Source organism: Protopterus annectens, chromosome 2.part2 (assembly GCF_019279795.1).
Source record: "Protopterus annectens isolate FY-2018-M chromosome 2.part2, PAN1.0, whole genome shotgun sequence".
Taxonomy (NCBI): Eukaryota; Metazoa; Chordata; order Ceratodontiformes; family Protopteridae; genus Protopterus; species Protopterus annectens.
Genome location: NC_056730.1, coordinates 1,107,873,142 through 1,107,887,100, shown reverse-complemented (window position 1 = coordinate 1,107,887,100; position 13,959 = coordinate 1,107,873,142). Strand labels below are relative to the sequence as shown.

The 13,959-nt window shown below is 38.9% G+C and overlaps 1 protein-coding gene across 1 annotated transcript in view; it reads left to right on the top strand.

The window, feature by feature from the left end:
• Positions 1 to 13,959, top strand: part of DOCK8 (dedicator of cytokinesis 8) — a 1,731,107-nt gene that overhangs the window by 732,227 nt on the left and 984,921 nt on the right. The window contains exon 14 of the mRNA XM_044064485.1: positions 13,377 to 13,537. Within this exon, the coding sequence (XP_043920420.1) occupies positions 13,377 to 13,537 (161 nt within the window). The remainder of the gene's footprint in view (positions 1 to 13,376; positions 13,538 to 13,959) is intronic.

Below are 13,959 nucleotides of genomic sequence, written 5' to 3'. Positions count from 1 at the left end.
CAACAGTACAAAAATATAACAGAAACCAGACCATTCTGCAAAATCAAGGACAGATGAAAAGCCACTGTAGTACTTGTGTCTACCTTGGATGGGGGGATACTCTGCACATTTACACTGCATAACTACTCCTTGCCTTGCTTGGACACATCCAGAGTCACTACATGGGGGAGTGGGGTGCAACAAGTATGTCACAATTTGAAATGTCTCTGGCTGACTGTGATGACCCTGACACATTTCTCATACCTCTCAACCTCAGAGCAAGAAATCTGGAGAAAGCCATACATAGAAGTGGGACAAAGGCCCAAAAATAAGGACGATTTTTAAATATTGCTCTATATAAACTTAGAAAGATAATAGAATAGGTCTTGCATTAGTATGAATTTTCTGAAGGGTATGAAATCTGAAACTCAAATGTCTGTCATTATTTTCTAACTTCAGTCTTTAATGATTTGTCACTATAATTTACCAAAAAAAAAAAAAAACCACAATTTTATGAAAAATGGACCAAAAATGTGATGCAAAAATATAAAATAGCCACACAATACAGCTGGGAACCTGTCAAAGAAGGGACACTTCAATATTAGTACTGCTAACTTGAGCAGCTGACAAAATAAAAGAATCTTCATGCATTTCTGAAATAAAAGTAATCTATAACTCTGATTATTACAGTTATTTCTTAATTGTAAACCCTCCATGTTTTCTTCCAAAATTGCTATTTTGTGGAGGGATTATTAGGGGGAAGAGCAACATTTTGAGAGAAAATTGGGGGCAGTTGAGAAGTTTGGCTATGCCTAATTCTATAAAGCAATTTATTTGGATGTACCTCTCAACCTGTTAATGCAATAAATCTGGACAAGGCCAAATATATTGGGGGAACATATAAGCAGTACTAAAAATTGCTCTTGTATAAACTGAGACAGTTGATAAAACAGGTCTTACTTTAGCATGCATTTTTCTGAAGATTATGAAGTCTGAAACTCAGTGTGTCATTATTTAGTGACTTAATTCCTAAATGATTTGACAGAAAACCACAACTTTTATGAGGAACAAACGAAAAATAAGAAGCAAAAATCTATTCATTCTGTGAAAATCTGGACATTTGGGAGGTATAGTTCAGCTGGGGCTGTCTTTGAGTTTGCCACCCTTCCCCCCCTCACAAAATCATGGTCGAATGGAGCCTCCCCCCTGCAGCCATTACAATGATCTATTATTTGGCTCTTTCATTCCATTTACCATAAACACTAATGTGCATACTGCCTTACTTCTGTGATGATTTGGACTTCATTTGAAAGTTTTATTTTGCATTTTACAGCACAAACACTAAGACATCTGCTAAACAAAGTAATGCAGTCTCACAATGAAAACAGACTTAGCATTAAAACTTCTCTGCCCTTGAAACTCACATTCATTGGAACAGCATTGAAACCCACATTCAAAGAAAATACATTTTGCCAGTGGCAGATAGATTAATTTTGGGCTGTTTTCAAATCATAGGCCCCTTGCACATGAAACATACATGTGCTCTTTGATATACCTTCCTGATTGTACTTGTTAAATAAAAATAAATTAGGACAACACAGGAGGCTCAGATACAAGAAAACTTTACTCGTGTACACCAGGAGGCAAAAAACCATACAGTACAAGTATAGAATTCTGTCTAACATGATACAGGAAATAATCTTCATTTTATACCCTATACATTCAAGCTGTGCCCACCTTACTGATGTGGTCAGTCACAGGGCACCTGCATCAATATAGTCTACAATATTCTATTCATAAGAAAGTGTTGAGGTTATACTTTTTAAAAGTTTTCCCATGAGAATAATACAGCCTTGCAAAGCACCTGGTCAGTTATAATGTCTTTCTGTAAATGTTATTCTTTCAAGGTTTCAGTCCTGCTCGAATACAATAGTCAGTTCAGTTCTTGTAATACGCTTCTTTGTTCTTCTCGCAACATTACTTTTAGCAGCTGTGCTGATAATATTCACAAGGCCAACTATCTCAGAGGAAGGAAGAAAAGATTCAATGCCTTATACATTTGTTTTCCTGACCCAGCAGATAATCATTAGTGAAAAACATAAGCTTGCTGAGCTGGCTACTGCCAGGGTCAGAGTTCAATCACACTGCAGCTCCAAAGCTTCAAGCAATTACATGTAAGATCATTCTTACTGCCATATTGTAAAATAGAATAAAATGCATTACATACTATTTGCTTTTAAACTAGCACTTTATATATGTTCTAATACACATTTTTCTAACATTCTCCCTCCTTTTAATACTTTTTATTCTATACATAAACATAAACAATATCATATCGTTCCCTAGCCTTTTCCTTTGAGGATTTTAAACTAGGCAAGTCATTTGTTTTACATTTCAGAAAGAATTTCATTTGGAACTAATAGATCCAACTCAATGTCCTGGTACATAGTCTCAGTTACAGATATATCAACAAATTCTCTGACTAATCTTTTCATACAGGGTATCCCGCAGCAGACACATGCTCCTAATAAGAGCAAAACAACACAAACAGCAATCAAAATATTCATTAGGATAGTTCATCAGTGGGTTTGGGCCTGGTTCAGTCATGGCCGATACCTGCTGTATTACCTCTAGGTGGTCATTGATCTCATGCTTATTATCTGGTATAAACGCACAGCATTCTTCTTTGATAAGCGCGCACGTACCACCTCTCGCCGCTAGGGTGAAGTCAAGAGCCATTCGGTTTTTGCAGCACAACAGTTCTCATAGCATTCATTTCATCAGTCACAAGTTCGAGAGCGGAAAAAGTTGCATTACTCATTACTTCGAGAAGTTTTGACAGTTTTCTCAGCTCCCAGATTGATTTGACTGCTCCATAGGCTGAGAATATTCCAGCCCAGGATATAACACTGTCACTCAAGTCCATATGAGTCAATTTCTCTTTATCTTTCACGGATGGATGATCCTTCCTGCCAGCTTCGATCTTACCCACTGGATTAGCAGGTTTTTCGACTGAATTCCCAGTTCTTCGAGCTACATCTCTTACGTTTCATATCTTACCCAGAGGTAATTCTGCAGTATGCCTTATAGCTGGAACCAGATAACCCAAAAAACAACTGCCGGACCAATTCTCAGGTAACCATTTATATGCCTTTTTCCCACAAACAAAATAACAGTTCTCTACTTTAGTACTGATGCGGGTTAACTCTGAATGAAACATTTTCTTGTCTATAACAGACAATTGTTTATGCAACTCAGGATTTTTGTGCACATCTTTTATCGTTGTTTTCATTAAGCTCAAATATTAATCATAATTTGTGCTACAGCTAGTACTTTTATCTTTGGCCTTAATATAGTATTTATAAGACACAGTTATGTTACAGTTACTCCAACCAACTTGGAGTGTATCATTTTTATAAAAACAAACAATTCCTCTCTGTGTAATAGGTAAATACAATGCAATTTTGTCCTGTGATCTCACAGAACCTGAATCAAAAAGTAAATTTTCCCAAGTCTCATTTATCCCCAAGGGGACAGCGGATATCAAAAGTCCTCCATATGCTGTCAGTATAGCAGTACAAACCCAGCAGTTTGAAACATTCATAGTCTCTACATATACACGCTTCATGGCCAGGTATGTGTTAAAGTTTGGATGCCAGTCTATAGACAGTTCATCACGTTTCACCATTTTCACTTGTGTGGTTATATGCAGGAAAAACCACAACAAAAGGAAAGTCACCACAATCATAGTTAATAGATGTATAATTAGCAAGATGGTTAAACAATATCTTCGGGGTTGGTTTGCATTTTTATTCACTTTGCTCTTGGCCATCCTGCCTTTGTGGTGTGTCAGTTACAAAATGTTTATCAAGCTGAAAGTTCTTTACCAGTTTACAGTGCGTCAGGTGGACCCAGGACGACCTCTCAGCAACCTTTACTGCAGTAGGCGTCGCCAACAGTACCTGGTATGGACCTTCCCACTTCGGACTTGTCCAATTCTTCTTCTTGATGACCTTCAACCAAACCCAGGACTCTGGGGTCAGCACCGCTTCCGGTCTCGTTTGTTCTTTATCTGAAAAAGAGTTCAACTGCAAAACAGTCTTATTGGTTAACAATTTCCTCATATGATTAGCTAATGAGCTGTCAGCCTCCAGCTCTGCAGGCATGAGAGCTTTCCACTGCGGCACATAATATGCCCTTCCAAATATCACTTCAAAGGGGGTCAAGCCCTTTACATTTGGAACTGTTCTCATGCTCAGCAGTGCTAAAGGCAAACAGCAAATCCAATTCTTTTGTGTTTCACTCATCAATTTTCTTAACTTATTTTTCAAAATTCCATTGTACCTTTCCACCAGTCCTGCAGACTGTGGGTGGTAAGCACAATGATTTTTCAAGGAGATCCCAAAGAATCTCCCAAGTTGTTGGATTGTCTGGTTGACAAAGTGTGTCCCATTGTCACTATAGATTCTTTCTGGTATGCCAAATCTAGGAATTATTTCTTTTACTAGGGCCTTTGCCACTGTTGCTGCATCCAGATTTTTAGTTGGAAAAGCTTCTACCCATTTGGAAAACATGTCTATAATCACTAAACAGTATTTTTTCCCTTCACATTTACTCAACTCTATGAAATCCATACAGATAGTATGGAACGGATATGGTGGTGTAGGAAAACACCCTTGCTTGGGTTTGAATGCTCCTTGTGCATGATGTTTATTACAAATATGACATGCTGCACAAATTTTTTGTGTGTAATTCGTAAACCCATATGTTTGGAATATTCGATTTACTAACTGTACCATCCCCCCTATTGAGACATGGCTCTGCCCATGGCTCAACAAAGCTGCATATCTAAATAAATTAGATGGCAATATTGGCTTTTTCTCCTCGGAGATGTATAGTCCATTTTCGAGGATTGCGCCTCGTCTTTCCCATTTCTGTTTCTCTGCTTTTGTAGTTAATGTCTGCATTGTTTTTAACATTTCTAAATCTAAAATCTCAGATGGTTGTAATTCCTCATTCAAAAGTAAGGTTTCTGAGTCTGAAGCTGCCTGCTTTGCAGCTGCATCAGCTCGTGCATTACCTTTTGAAATTGAATCCTGTTGTTTTGTATGAGCTACACATTTACAAATAGCTACTTTAGTAGGTAACTGAATAGAATCTAATAAATTCAAAATAAGTTGCGCATGATTAATCGGTTTGCCAGTAGATGTTATCATTCCCCTATTCTTCCATTGTTGCGCAAAGACATGCACTGTAGAGAAAGCATACTGACTGTCAGTATATATGTTCACACATTTGTCTTTCGCTAGAGTGCAAGCTCGTGTCAAGGCTATCAATTCTGCTGCTTGAGCAGACAGGTTGTGCTGTAGGGGTTGGGCTTCTAAAATCTCTGTGTCTGTGACTACTGCATACCCTACTAGATTCTTCCCTGTAGGACCCTTCCTGCATGATCTGTCCACATAAAATGTCACCTCGGCATCATCCAAGGGCATATCAGTAAGATCTTGTCTGGGCAAAGTTATTTGCTCAATTTCCTGCAGGCAACTGTGTGGTGTGCCATCCACAGGAGTCGGAAGTAACGTTGATGAATTTAATGTTGTACAACGTCCAATTACCATATGAGGTTGGCTCAGCAGTATGGTCATACAAGAAAGATGCCTAGCAGGAGATAAATATGCTATTTTCTCTTGCAGTAAAATTATCGCGACTGCATGAGGCACTCTCAAAGTGAGAGGGTGGAATAACACCACTGAGGCCGAAGCCTGTACTGCCATTGCAGCTGCGACTACTTCTTGTACACAATGTGGCAGTGACCGTGCCACTGGATCTAACTGCGACTGTAAGCTATGGGGCGTTGCTTACTTCCATGCCGTTGTGTCAGAACTGACGTCATGTATCCTTGTTTACAATCTACGGTTTGGAAAAATCTTTTGTGATAATTTGGAAGTCCTAAAACTAATGATGAAGCTATCAATTGTTTTAGTCTGCAGAAAGCTGTTTCTGCTTCAGGTGTCCATTGTAATACATCTTGTGCTGCCATTGGTGTTTTATATATTAAATCAGCCAATGGAGCAGATTCTAAAGCATAGTTCGGTATCCAACTTCGACAAAAATTAGTCGTTCCCAAGAAGGACATCATTTCCTTCTTGGTTGTTGGTTTAGGTGCCTGTAAAATTGCTGTTTTTCTATCTTCATCTAGTATTCTACCTTCTCTGGATATTACATATCCTAGGTATCTAACCTGTTTTCTCCAAAGTTGTAACTTGTGTTTGTTTACTTTGTGTCCTTGTGCTGCTAGAAACTTCAATAATGCTATTGTATCTTCCCTGCACTGTTGCTGGGTGGGGGCTGCTAGCAGGATGTCATCTACATAAAGTAGAATCTGACTACCCCCTGGTGGAGTAAATCCGGCCAGGTTGCTAGCCATTTCTTGTGCAAATATTGTTGGACTTTCACAATATCCCTGCGGTAGCCGAGTATAGGTATATCTTTTACCCTGAAATGTAAATGCAAACCAATACTGGCTATCAGGATGTATAGGTATTGAAAAGAAAGCATTGCTTATATCTACCACAGAAAAATATTTCTGTTGTGGCTTCAAATCGTTTAATAAAGTGTGTGGGTCTGGCACCGTAGGTGCTCTAGGTATTATTGCATTGTTTACGGCTTGTAAATCCTGTACCATCCGCCATTCCCCATTCGCTTTTTTAACATGAAATAGAGGGGTATTACATGGTGAATCTAGAGATTCTACCAGTACTCCTTCCTTGAGTAATGCTGCTATTATAGGCTTGATTCCCTGCTCTGCATCCTTCCTCAAGCGGTATTGTCTTTTTTGTGGTCTAAATGCTGATTTTGGTGTAATGGTTACTGGACCTGCTGTCCGAATAAGCCCTACATCTGATTTCCCTGTTGACCAAAGAATGTTTGGTACATCGCACAAGGCTTTTTCTTCTTCTTCTAGCAAGAATGCCAATCAGCTGTCCTCACTATGTTGTAAGTGTACAGCTGGACGTGTCTGTGTCAACCAATTCAATTTCTGTTTTTGTACTCCCTGTTCTGATAATTCTAAATCAGTTTGTTTCTCCCATCTTGTCACTTTTTCTCCCAAGTCTGCCCATCTCATATTTTTGTGTTTTGTCAAACTGACGTGGCAGTCTATTGGATTTGTACAGTTTCATGAATTCCTGAGGTAGTGAACAGCTTACTACACTGTTTCCCTCAGTATCCCAATATAAAGTCCGTAACACTAGCCTGTTAGCAGGATTTTTGAACAACTCTTGCTCATATTCTTTATCGGGTCCTGGCATGCTGCAGTAGTATAGAGTACAATGTAACAAATGCTGTTGATCAATGTCAAGGGAGGGAACTTTACTGATGGCTACGTTCATCAGTTCTTCGGTTACTGCCCCTGGACCAGTCGTAACTAGATCCTGGCTGTACCAATAATAAGCCTCACCCTCCGATCGCACCACAAAAGTATCCATTTGTCTTTGTGCTTCCATACCCTGCATAGTAGGAACTACTGCTATGCCAAATATCTGCATTAGGTCTCTTCCCAGTAAGTTTACTGGACATTTTGCAGAAACTACAATTTTACTTTTCTGGGTCATACCTGAAACGGGGTCAGTTATTGCTATATCATGGGAGAGTGGTTCCCTGTATAGCTGTCCATTTGCTGCTTTTACTAATATGTAGTCAGGTGATTCAGAGTGTTCTGGTAACTTTGAAGGGTGTATCAAAGTTCGTGACACTCCTGAGTCACACAAGAATTTCACTTCCCTACCTTCCACCAGAAGTGTAACTTCCGGTTTTGTGTCTGCCAAATAGAGCTCCAAGCTCAACAATGCTAAATCTAAAACTTCACTTTCTTCATCCTCTACATCTGCTTGCACTTCCTCTGTTCCTTCCACTATATTTACATTTGCTTTTTGTCTATTAACCTTTCCTGATGATTTTTGATTGTCATCACTATCATATAGTCAGTCCTCATCACCTTTATCTTTATCTTCTGTAGTCGCCTTTTTATTTAGCCTGCAATTCCTTGCTAAATGTCCTTTTTTACCGCACTTAAAGCACTCACCTTTCTTTTTTCTCTCTTCAAAATCTTCTGACCTTTTGTCAGATTGTTTGTTACCCTGGGTATTTTTCTTACCCTTTTTACTTGACTGTACTACAAAAACGTCTGCTCCATCTTCAGCTGTGAAGACCTGTGTTTTCTTTTTCTTTTTACTATTAAAATGTCTTTCAGCATGCCTAGCATACTCAAGTAAGGCTTGTAGCCTACTCGTTCGGTGATCTATCATATGCTTTGTAATAAAGCTACTGATAGGGGCAATGCAACCTTTCAAAAATGCATTTTTGAGTTGTTCATATGCACTATCATTTGTCTGATTTTCAGGAATAGTCATACCACTATGATTATTGAAACATTCCAATAATCTACCATAGTACCCATCTACAGTTTCATTATCCCGTTGTATGCATTGATTAATGCAAGTCCAATCTGCTCTTGGTTTCCAGTTCTCAGAGATTCGGTCTGTAAGACCTTTCACTCTGGTGTCTAATTCTGCGTCACTATGTAGGAGTGGCTTAAGTTGTGCGTCACGAGCGTTCCAGGTGCCACAAATCATGTGCCAGTCTGGACCTATAATTTGTCTAACTACCTTCTCTACTTCTTTCCCATTCAAATGGTAACTTAGTCTCATACCTTGTAAATATTGTATAAACTTTTTATGATTAATTTTCGGGTGAGGGATTCCCTCTGTCGCTTTCCGAATGTCTTCTGGTGTCCATGGTCTATACACTAGGAGAGTTGGGTCCTGTCCTTCCTGTCCTGCCTGAGGGTTTGGTACCTCGATTAGTGGACAGATTTCTTCGCTGTCTTCTAGTGAGTCTCTCCCTATTTGATATAAATCTGTGTCCCTAAGTGTTTTATGTGTCCGGGACCTAGTTTCAATAGGTTCTCTAACGAATGTTTTTTTTAGTGCCCCTGCAACTTCAGGATAACGTGGAGGAGGACTGGCCTGTCGTCCTGCTTCATATCCTAAAAAGGGTATTGGAGGGGAGGAGGGAGCACGTCGCTATTACTGTATTATTATCCTCTTTGTCTAAAAATAATGCTTTTGCATTTTTAATTTTTTGTTCCCTTCGGTTCACTTCCTCAATCCACCTGTGCGCCTGAGGAATGCCTAACTGCCGTTGCTTTTTTGCCTGACCTTCTGCGTCAGATTTAAGCTGTTTTAAAAGTTTAACTAACGAAATTTTATTTAGTTTACCGTCAAATTCGTATTTTTAACCCATTTTGTGTAATACCTTATATTATCTGCTCGCTATAATTGCATATATTTCGCGTCATCAGTTAGGGGCGGATCTCGCGATTTTTTAGTGCACTGATTTCCCATGTCTAAAGAAGACTGTTACGTAACCCTTTTCTTACCACGTGGTATCATAGTTCCTTACACAGTTTATCTAGAATAACTGCCTACCTTATTCTGCTTCCCTGATCTATGACAAAATATACAGTAATTTCTTATGTCCCTGATCTGCACAACAAATCTATGACAATAGCATTTACTGTAACCTAGTCCCTGATCTAAAACAGAAAAAAGACAAAAATCTTCCTACCTGAGCCTCTTGGGTCCACCAGTTCGAGACCGCTCTTCGGCCACAGATCAGAAAAGTGGCCAGCCTCTCAAAACAACAATTCAGTCGGAGGTCTTTGTGCTTCAAGAAGAACCGTTTCGGTAGCTTCTCCTGCTCAGTATTCGACCACCGGTAGACTCTGATCTGCAGCTGTCGAGGGCTTCCGGTCAAACGTAGGACCAAACTGTTAAATAAAAATAAATTAGGACAACACAGGAGGCTCAGATACAAGAAAACTTTACTAGTGTACACCAGGAGGCAAAAAACCATACAGTACAAGTATAGAATTCTGTCTAACATGATACAGGAAATAATCTTCATTTTATACCCTATACATTCAAGCTGTGCCCACCTTACTGACGTGGTCAGTCACAGGGCACCTACATCACTATAGTCTACAATACTCTATTCATAAGAAAGTGCTGAGGTTATACTTTTTAAAAGTTTTCCCATGAGAATAATACAGCCTTGCAAAGCACCTGGTCAGTTATAATGTCTTTCTGTAAATGTTATTCTTTCAAGGTTTCAGTCCTGCTCGAATACAATAGTCAGTTCAGTTCTTGTAATACGCTTCTTTGTTCTTCTCGCAACATTACTTTTAGCAGCTGTGCTGATAATATTCACAAGGCCAACAATCTCAGAGGAAGGAAGAAAAGATTCAATGCCTTATACATTCGTTTTCCTGACCCAGCAGATAATCATTAGTGAAAAACATAAGCTTGCTGAGCTGGCTACTGCCAGGGTCAGAGTTCAATCACACTGCAGCTCCAAAGCTTCAAGCAATTACATGTAAGATCATTCTTACTGCCATATTGTAAAATAGAATAAAATGCATTACATACTATTTGCTTTTAAACTAGCACTTTATATATGTTCTAATACACATTTTTCTAACAGTACTAAATTATATTCCTTGTACAATACAGTACAGTTGTTAGAGGGCGTTTTAAATTTATTGTTTTGAACATTTTTCCAGTAGGACAAAACGCATGCACCAATAATGACAAAACTGCCCAATTCAGAACATTTTTCAAGTAAACAATGAAACAAAATGCATGCACCCATAATGGCAAAACTGACCAGTTCAGAACATTTCCATCATAAAAGTCTACTCAAACTTCTACAGTCCACCATTATCAGTAAATATGCACAATTCTACAGTCTACCATTATCAATAAATATGCACAATCTCTGAAGAAGTAAAAGTCATCTAAATAATTCTACATTAAAGAAATCTGTAACTAATGAAGAGGTTGCTGCTAGCAAACACATTTATATTTCATGGTTTCATCGAAAAATAAAGTGTCTGTTGCCCCTGAGGAATAAATTGCCTATATTACATAAAAAATGATAAGCTAGTAATATTGCAATAGGAAATGGATGGCAAATTGATAACAGGCTCATAGCTAGTATTTAAGCCAAAGAGGACATTCTTAGTATGGCAGCATCCACCCCTTGTGGGAGTAGAACCCACAGCCTTCTGATTCAAAAGCAAGTGCACAACCTGTTGTGCTATTAACAATGCAAGCAGACTCACTATAAGCAGCACTAAACTTATCTTCCCCTGCAGCTCTCAGCTCCTTGTAAAATCTACTCAATACTCAACTGCATCTCAACTTCACAGAACAAGAAATCTGGAAAAAGCCAAAATGTTTGGGGGGGGGGGGTCAAAAACCAGGGACACATTAAACATTGCTTGTATAATCTTGGAAAGTTGTTAGAATAAAATGCTGTTACCACCATACATTTTACTGCCAAGGTCCCTGTGCAAAACAGTCAGAGCAACATACAAGTACACCAAATCAGCTGCTTTGTGAAAGAGAGGAAGACTGAAACTTAAATGGCTATCATTTAGTGAATTCAGTTCTCACCATAGCTGTCAACCTCTTAGCACAAAACACCTGGACAAACCCAGTAATGAGGGAATACAGCCCTCATACATATTCAGTGAATTCAGTTCTTGCCATAGCTGTCAACCTTAGCACAAAAAAACCTGAACAAAGCCAATGATGGGGAAATACAGTCCCAAAAACAGGGACAAATTTCAAATGCTCATCTTATAAACTTAGAAAATTGCTAGAATAAAAGGTTGTGTTACTATGTATTTTCTGAAGAATATGAAGTCTGAAATTCAAATACCTGTCAATTTTACTTCTGATGGAACAAAAACAATTTTCAGCAGAGGCCCAGGGAGAAATACTGCAGACACATGTCTTTGTAAAATGGCAGGACACCAGAACAAATCCACACAAACACAGGGAGGAGATGCAGACTCCACACAGAAGGCACCCCAGCCAAGAATCAGACCAGAAAACCTATAACTGTGAGGCAACAATGATACCACTGCACCATCAAATATTTAAGGAATTAAACATTCAGAAACCTGAAGTCTGAAATTCAAATGCCTGTCAATTTTATTTAACATTTGTTAACCAGGACAGTTTAACTTGAAAAACACTTTAAAAAAAAACAATTTTCAGCAGAGGCCCAGGAAGAAATAACGCAGACATGTCTTTGTAACATGGGAGGACACAAAAGCACACCCACACAAACAGAAGATACAGACCCCACACAGAAGGCACCCCAGCCAAGAATCAAACCTGAGAACCTGTAGCTGTGAGGCAACAATGCTACCACTGCACCATCAAATATCTATGCATTTAAACATTTAGAAACCACAGATATTATGAGGAGCAGAACAGATCAAATATGAGGCAAAAATCTGCAATTTTTTTACAAATGGTGGTGGGTAGGGAATTCAGGCCCTTAACACCTGCATACAAGGTACAGGGTTCAGGCCTGAGGTATTCCCTACCACACCACCATGAGTTTGCTCTAGCCACCAGTATATAGCAACTGGGGCATTACACACACCCCCCTTGCTGAAGAGCCCAAACAGTCCCTTTGCCTGCTTACCTTGTTGACGAGCCCAAACAGTCCCTTTCCCTGCTTACTTTGCTGATGAGCCAAATGTCAACAGTCCCTTGCCAACGAGCCAAATTTATAAATAACTGTTCCCCTTGCCGCCTATATCCACTTTGCCTGCTTACCTTGCCAACAAGCCAGATGTCTAAATAACTGCTCCCCTTGCCGCCGATATCCAAACAGTCCCTTTGCCAGTATTCCTCACGATTGGTCCATCCAGAACAGTCCAAAACCTTGCAATTGGTCCAGCCTGCTGCTGCTGCATATTATATTTATACGTTACGTGAATGCATACTATTCCCTATCTTCCACATTCATGCCATGATTGTAAACAAGTTTTCACTGCTGTTATCAATTTGATTTTCACGTACCACTACTATTTATATACTCTGTATTGTGTGCAATATTTTCTTGTATGTACTTCTCCCCGGGCCTCCACGGAAAATGGGCTCACTTTGGCTCAGTGGGCTTTCCTGGTAAACAAATGCAATAAATAAAATAAATAAATAAATAATCCCAATAATTTCTTCCCATTTTGCAAAGGATTAAATGTTAAGTTGTCTTGTTTAGTCTGCCAAAAATGTCCATGTAGAGTGAGAAACACACAATAATAGTAATTTGATCTCCTGTAGAAATTTAGATGCATCAAATGAAAACCTGATATGGTACAATGCTTTGCATGTACCTTCAAGGCATACCATATGTTCCAGATGGTAATTGTTTTTTTTAAGCAGCAAGTTCAAAATGATTACTTTAGTGAAAGTGGTTAGTGTGTTCCAGTTTTTGGAATGATATTTCTGATGTTGTGGTTTGTACTTGTTTTGAAGGGTTACTGAAGGTAGAGATTTCTTCAGCATTTGAGGGCCTACCTGGTTGCCTGTCACCTGAGCTGCTACCAGTGCTTCCACTGTCTGATAACCGAAATCGACTTATCAAAGAAGTGCTGGAGTTTCCTTCAAAAGAGGTGTATGTTCCACATACAATTTACGTAAGTAAACATGTGAAATTAATAATTTTCATTGTGTGTGTGTGTGTGTGTGTGTGTGTGTGTGTGTGTGTGTGTGTGTGTGTGTGTGTGTCTAGTTGTGCATGTAGAACTGCATTCTTAGATACATTTATGCATTTTCAGCTGAATACTATCTTGTAATACCACATACATTTTATAAAGAACTCTCAAAGAGGAATTACATCTGGTATTCTCTACAGAACTTTGGAAGTGTTACAGGTATTCACTGTCACAATCTGTTATTTTGCACAGCAGATTGTTTCAATTAAGGTTAGTGTGTTTCTTCTGCTTAGGGGAAAATTCAGTATGGTCAAATCAAAAAAAATGTCAGGCAGATACAATTTATTATAATCTTTTCCAGTGCATTGTATGTCCAGAATATATATGTGTGTTGTTATATTATA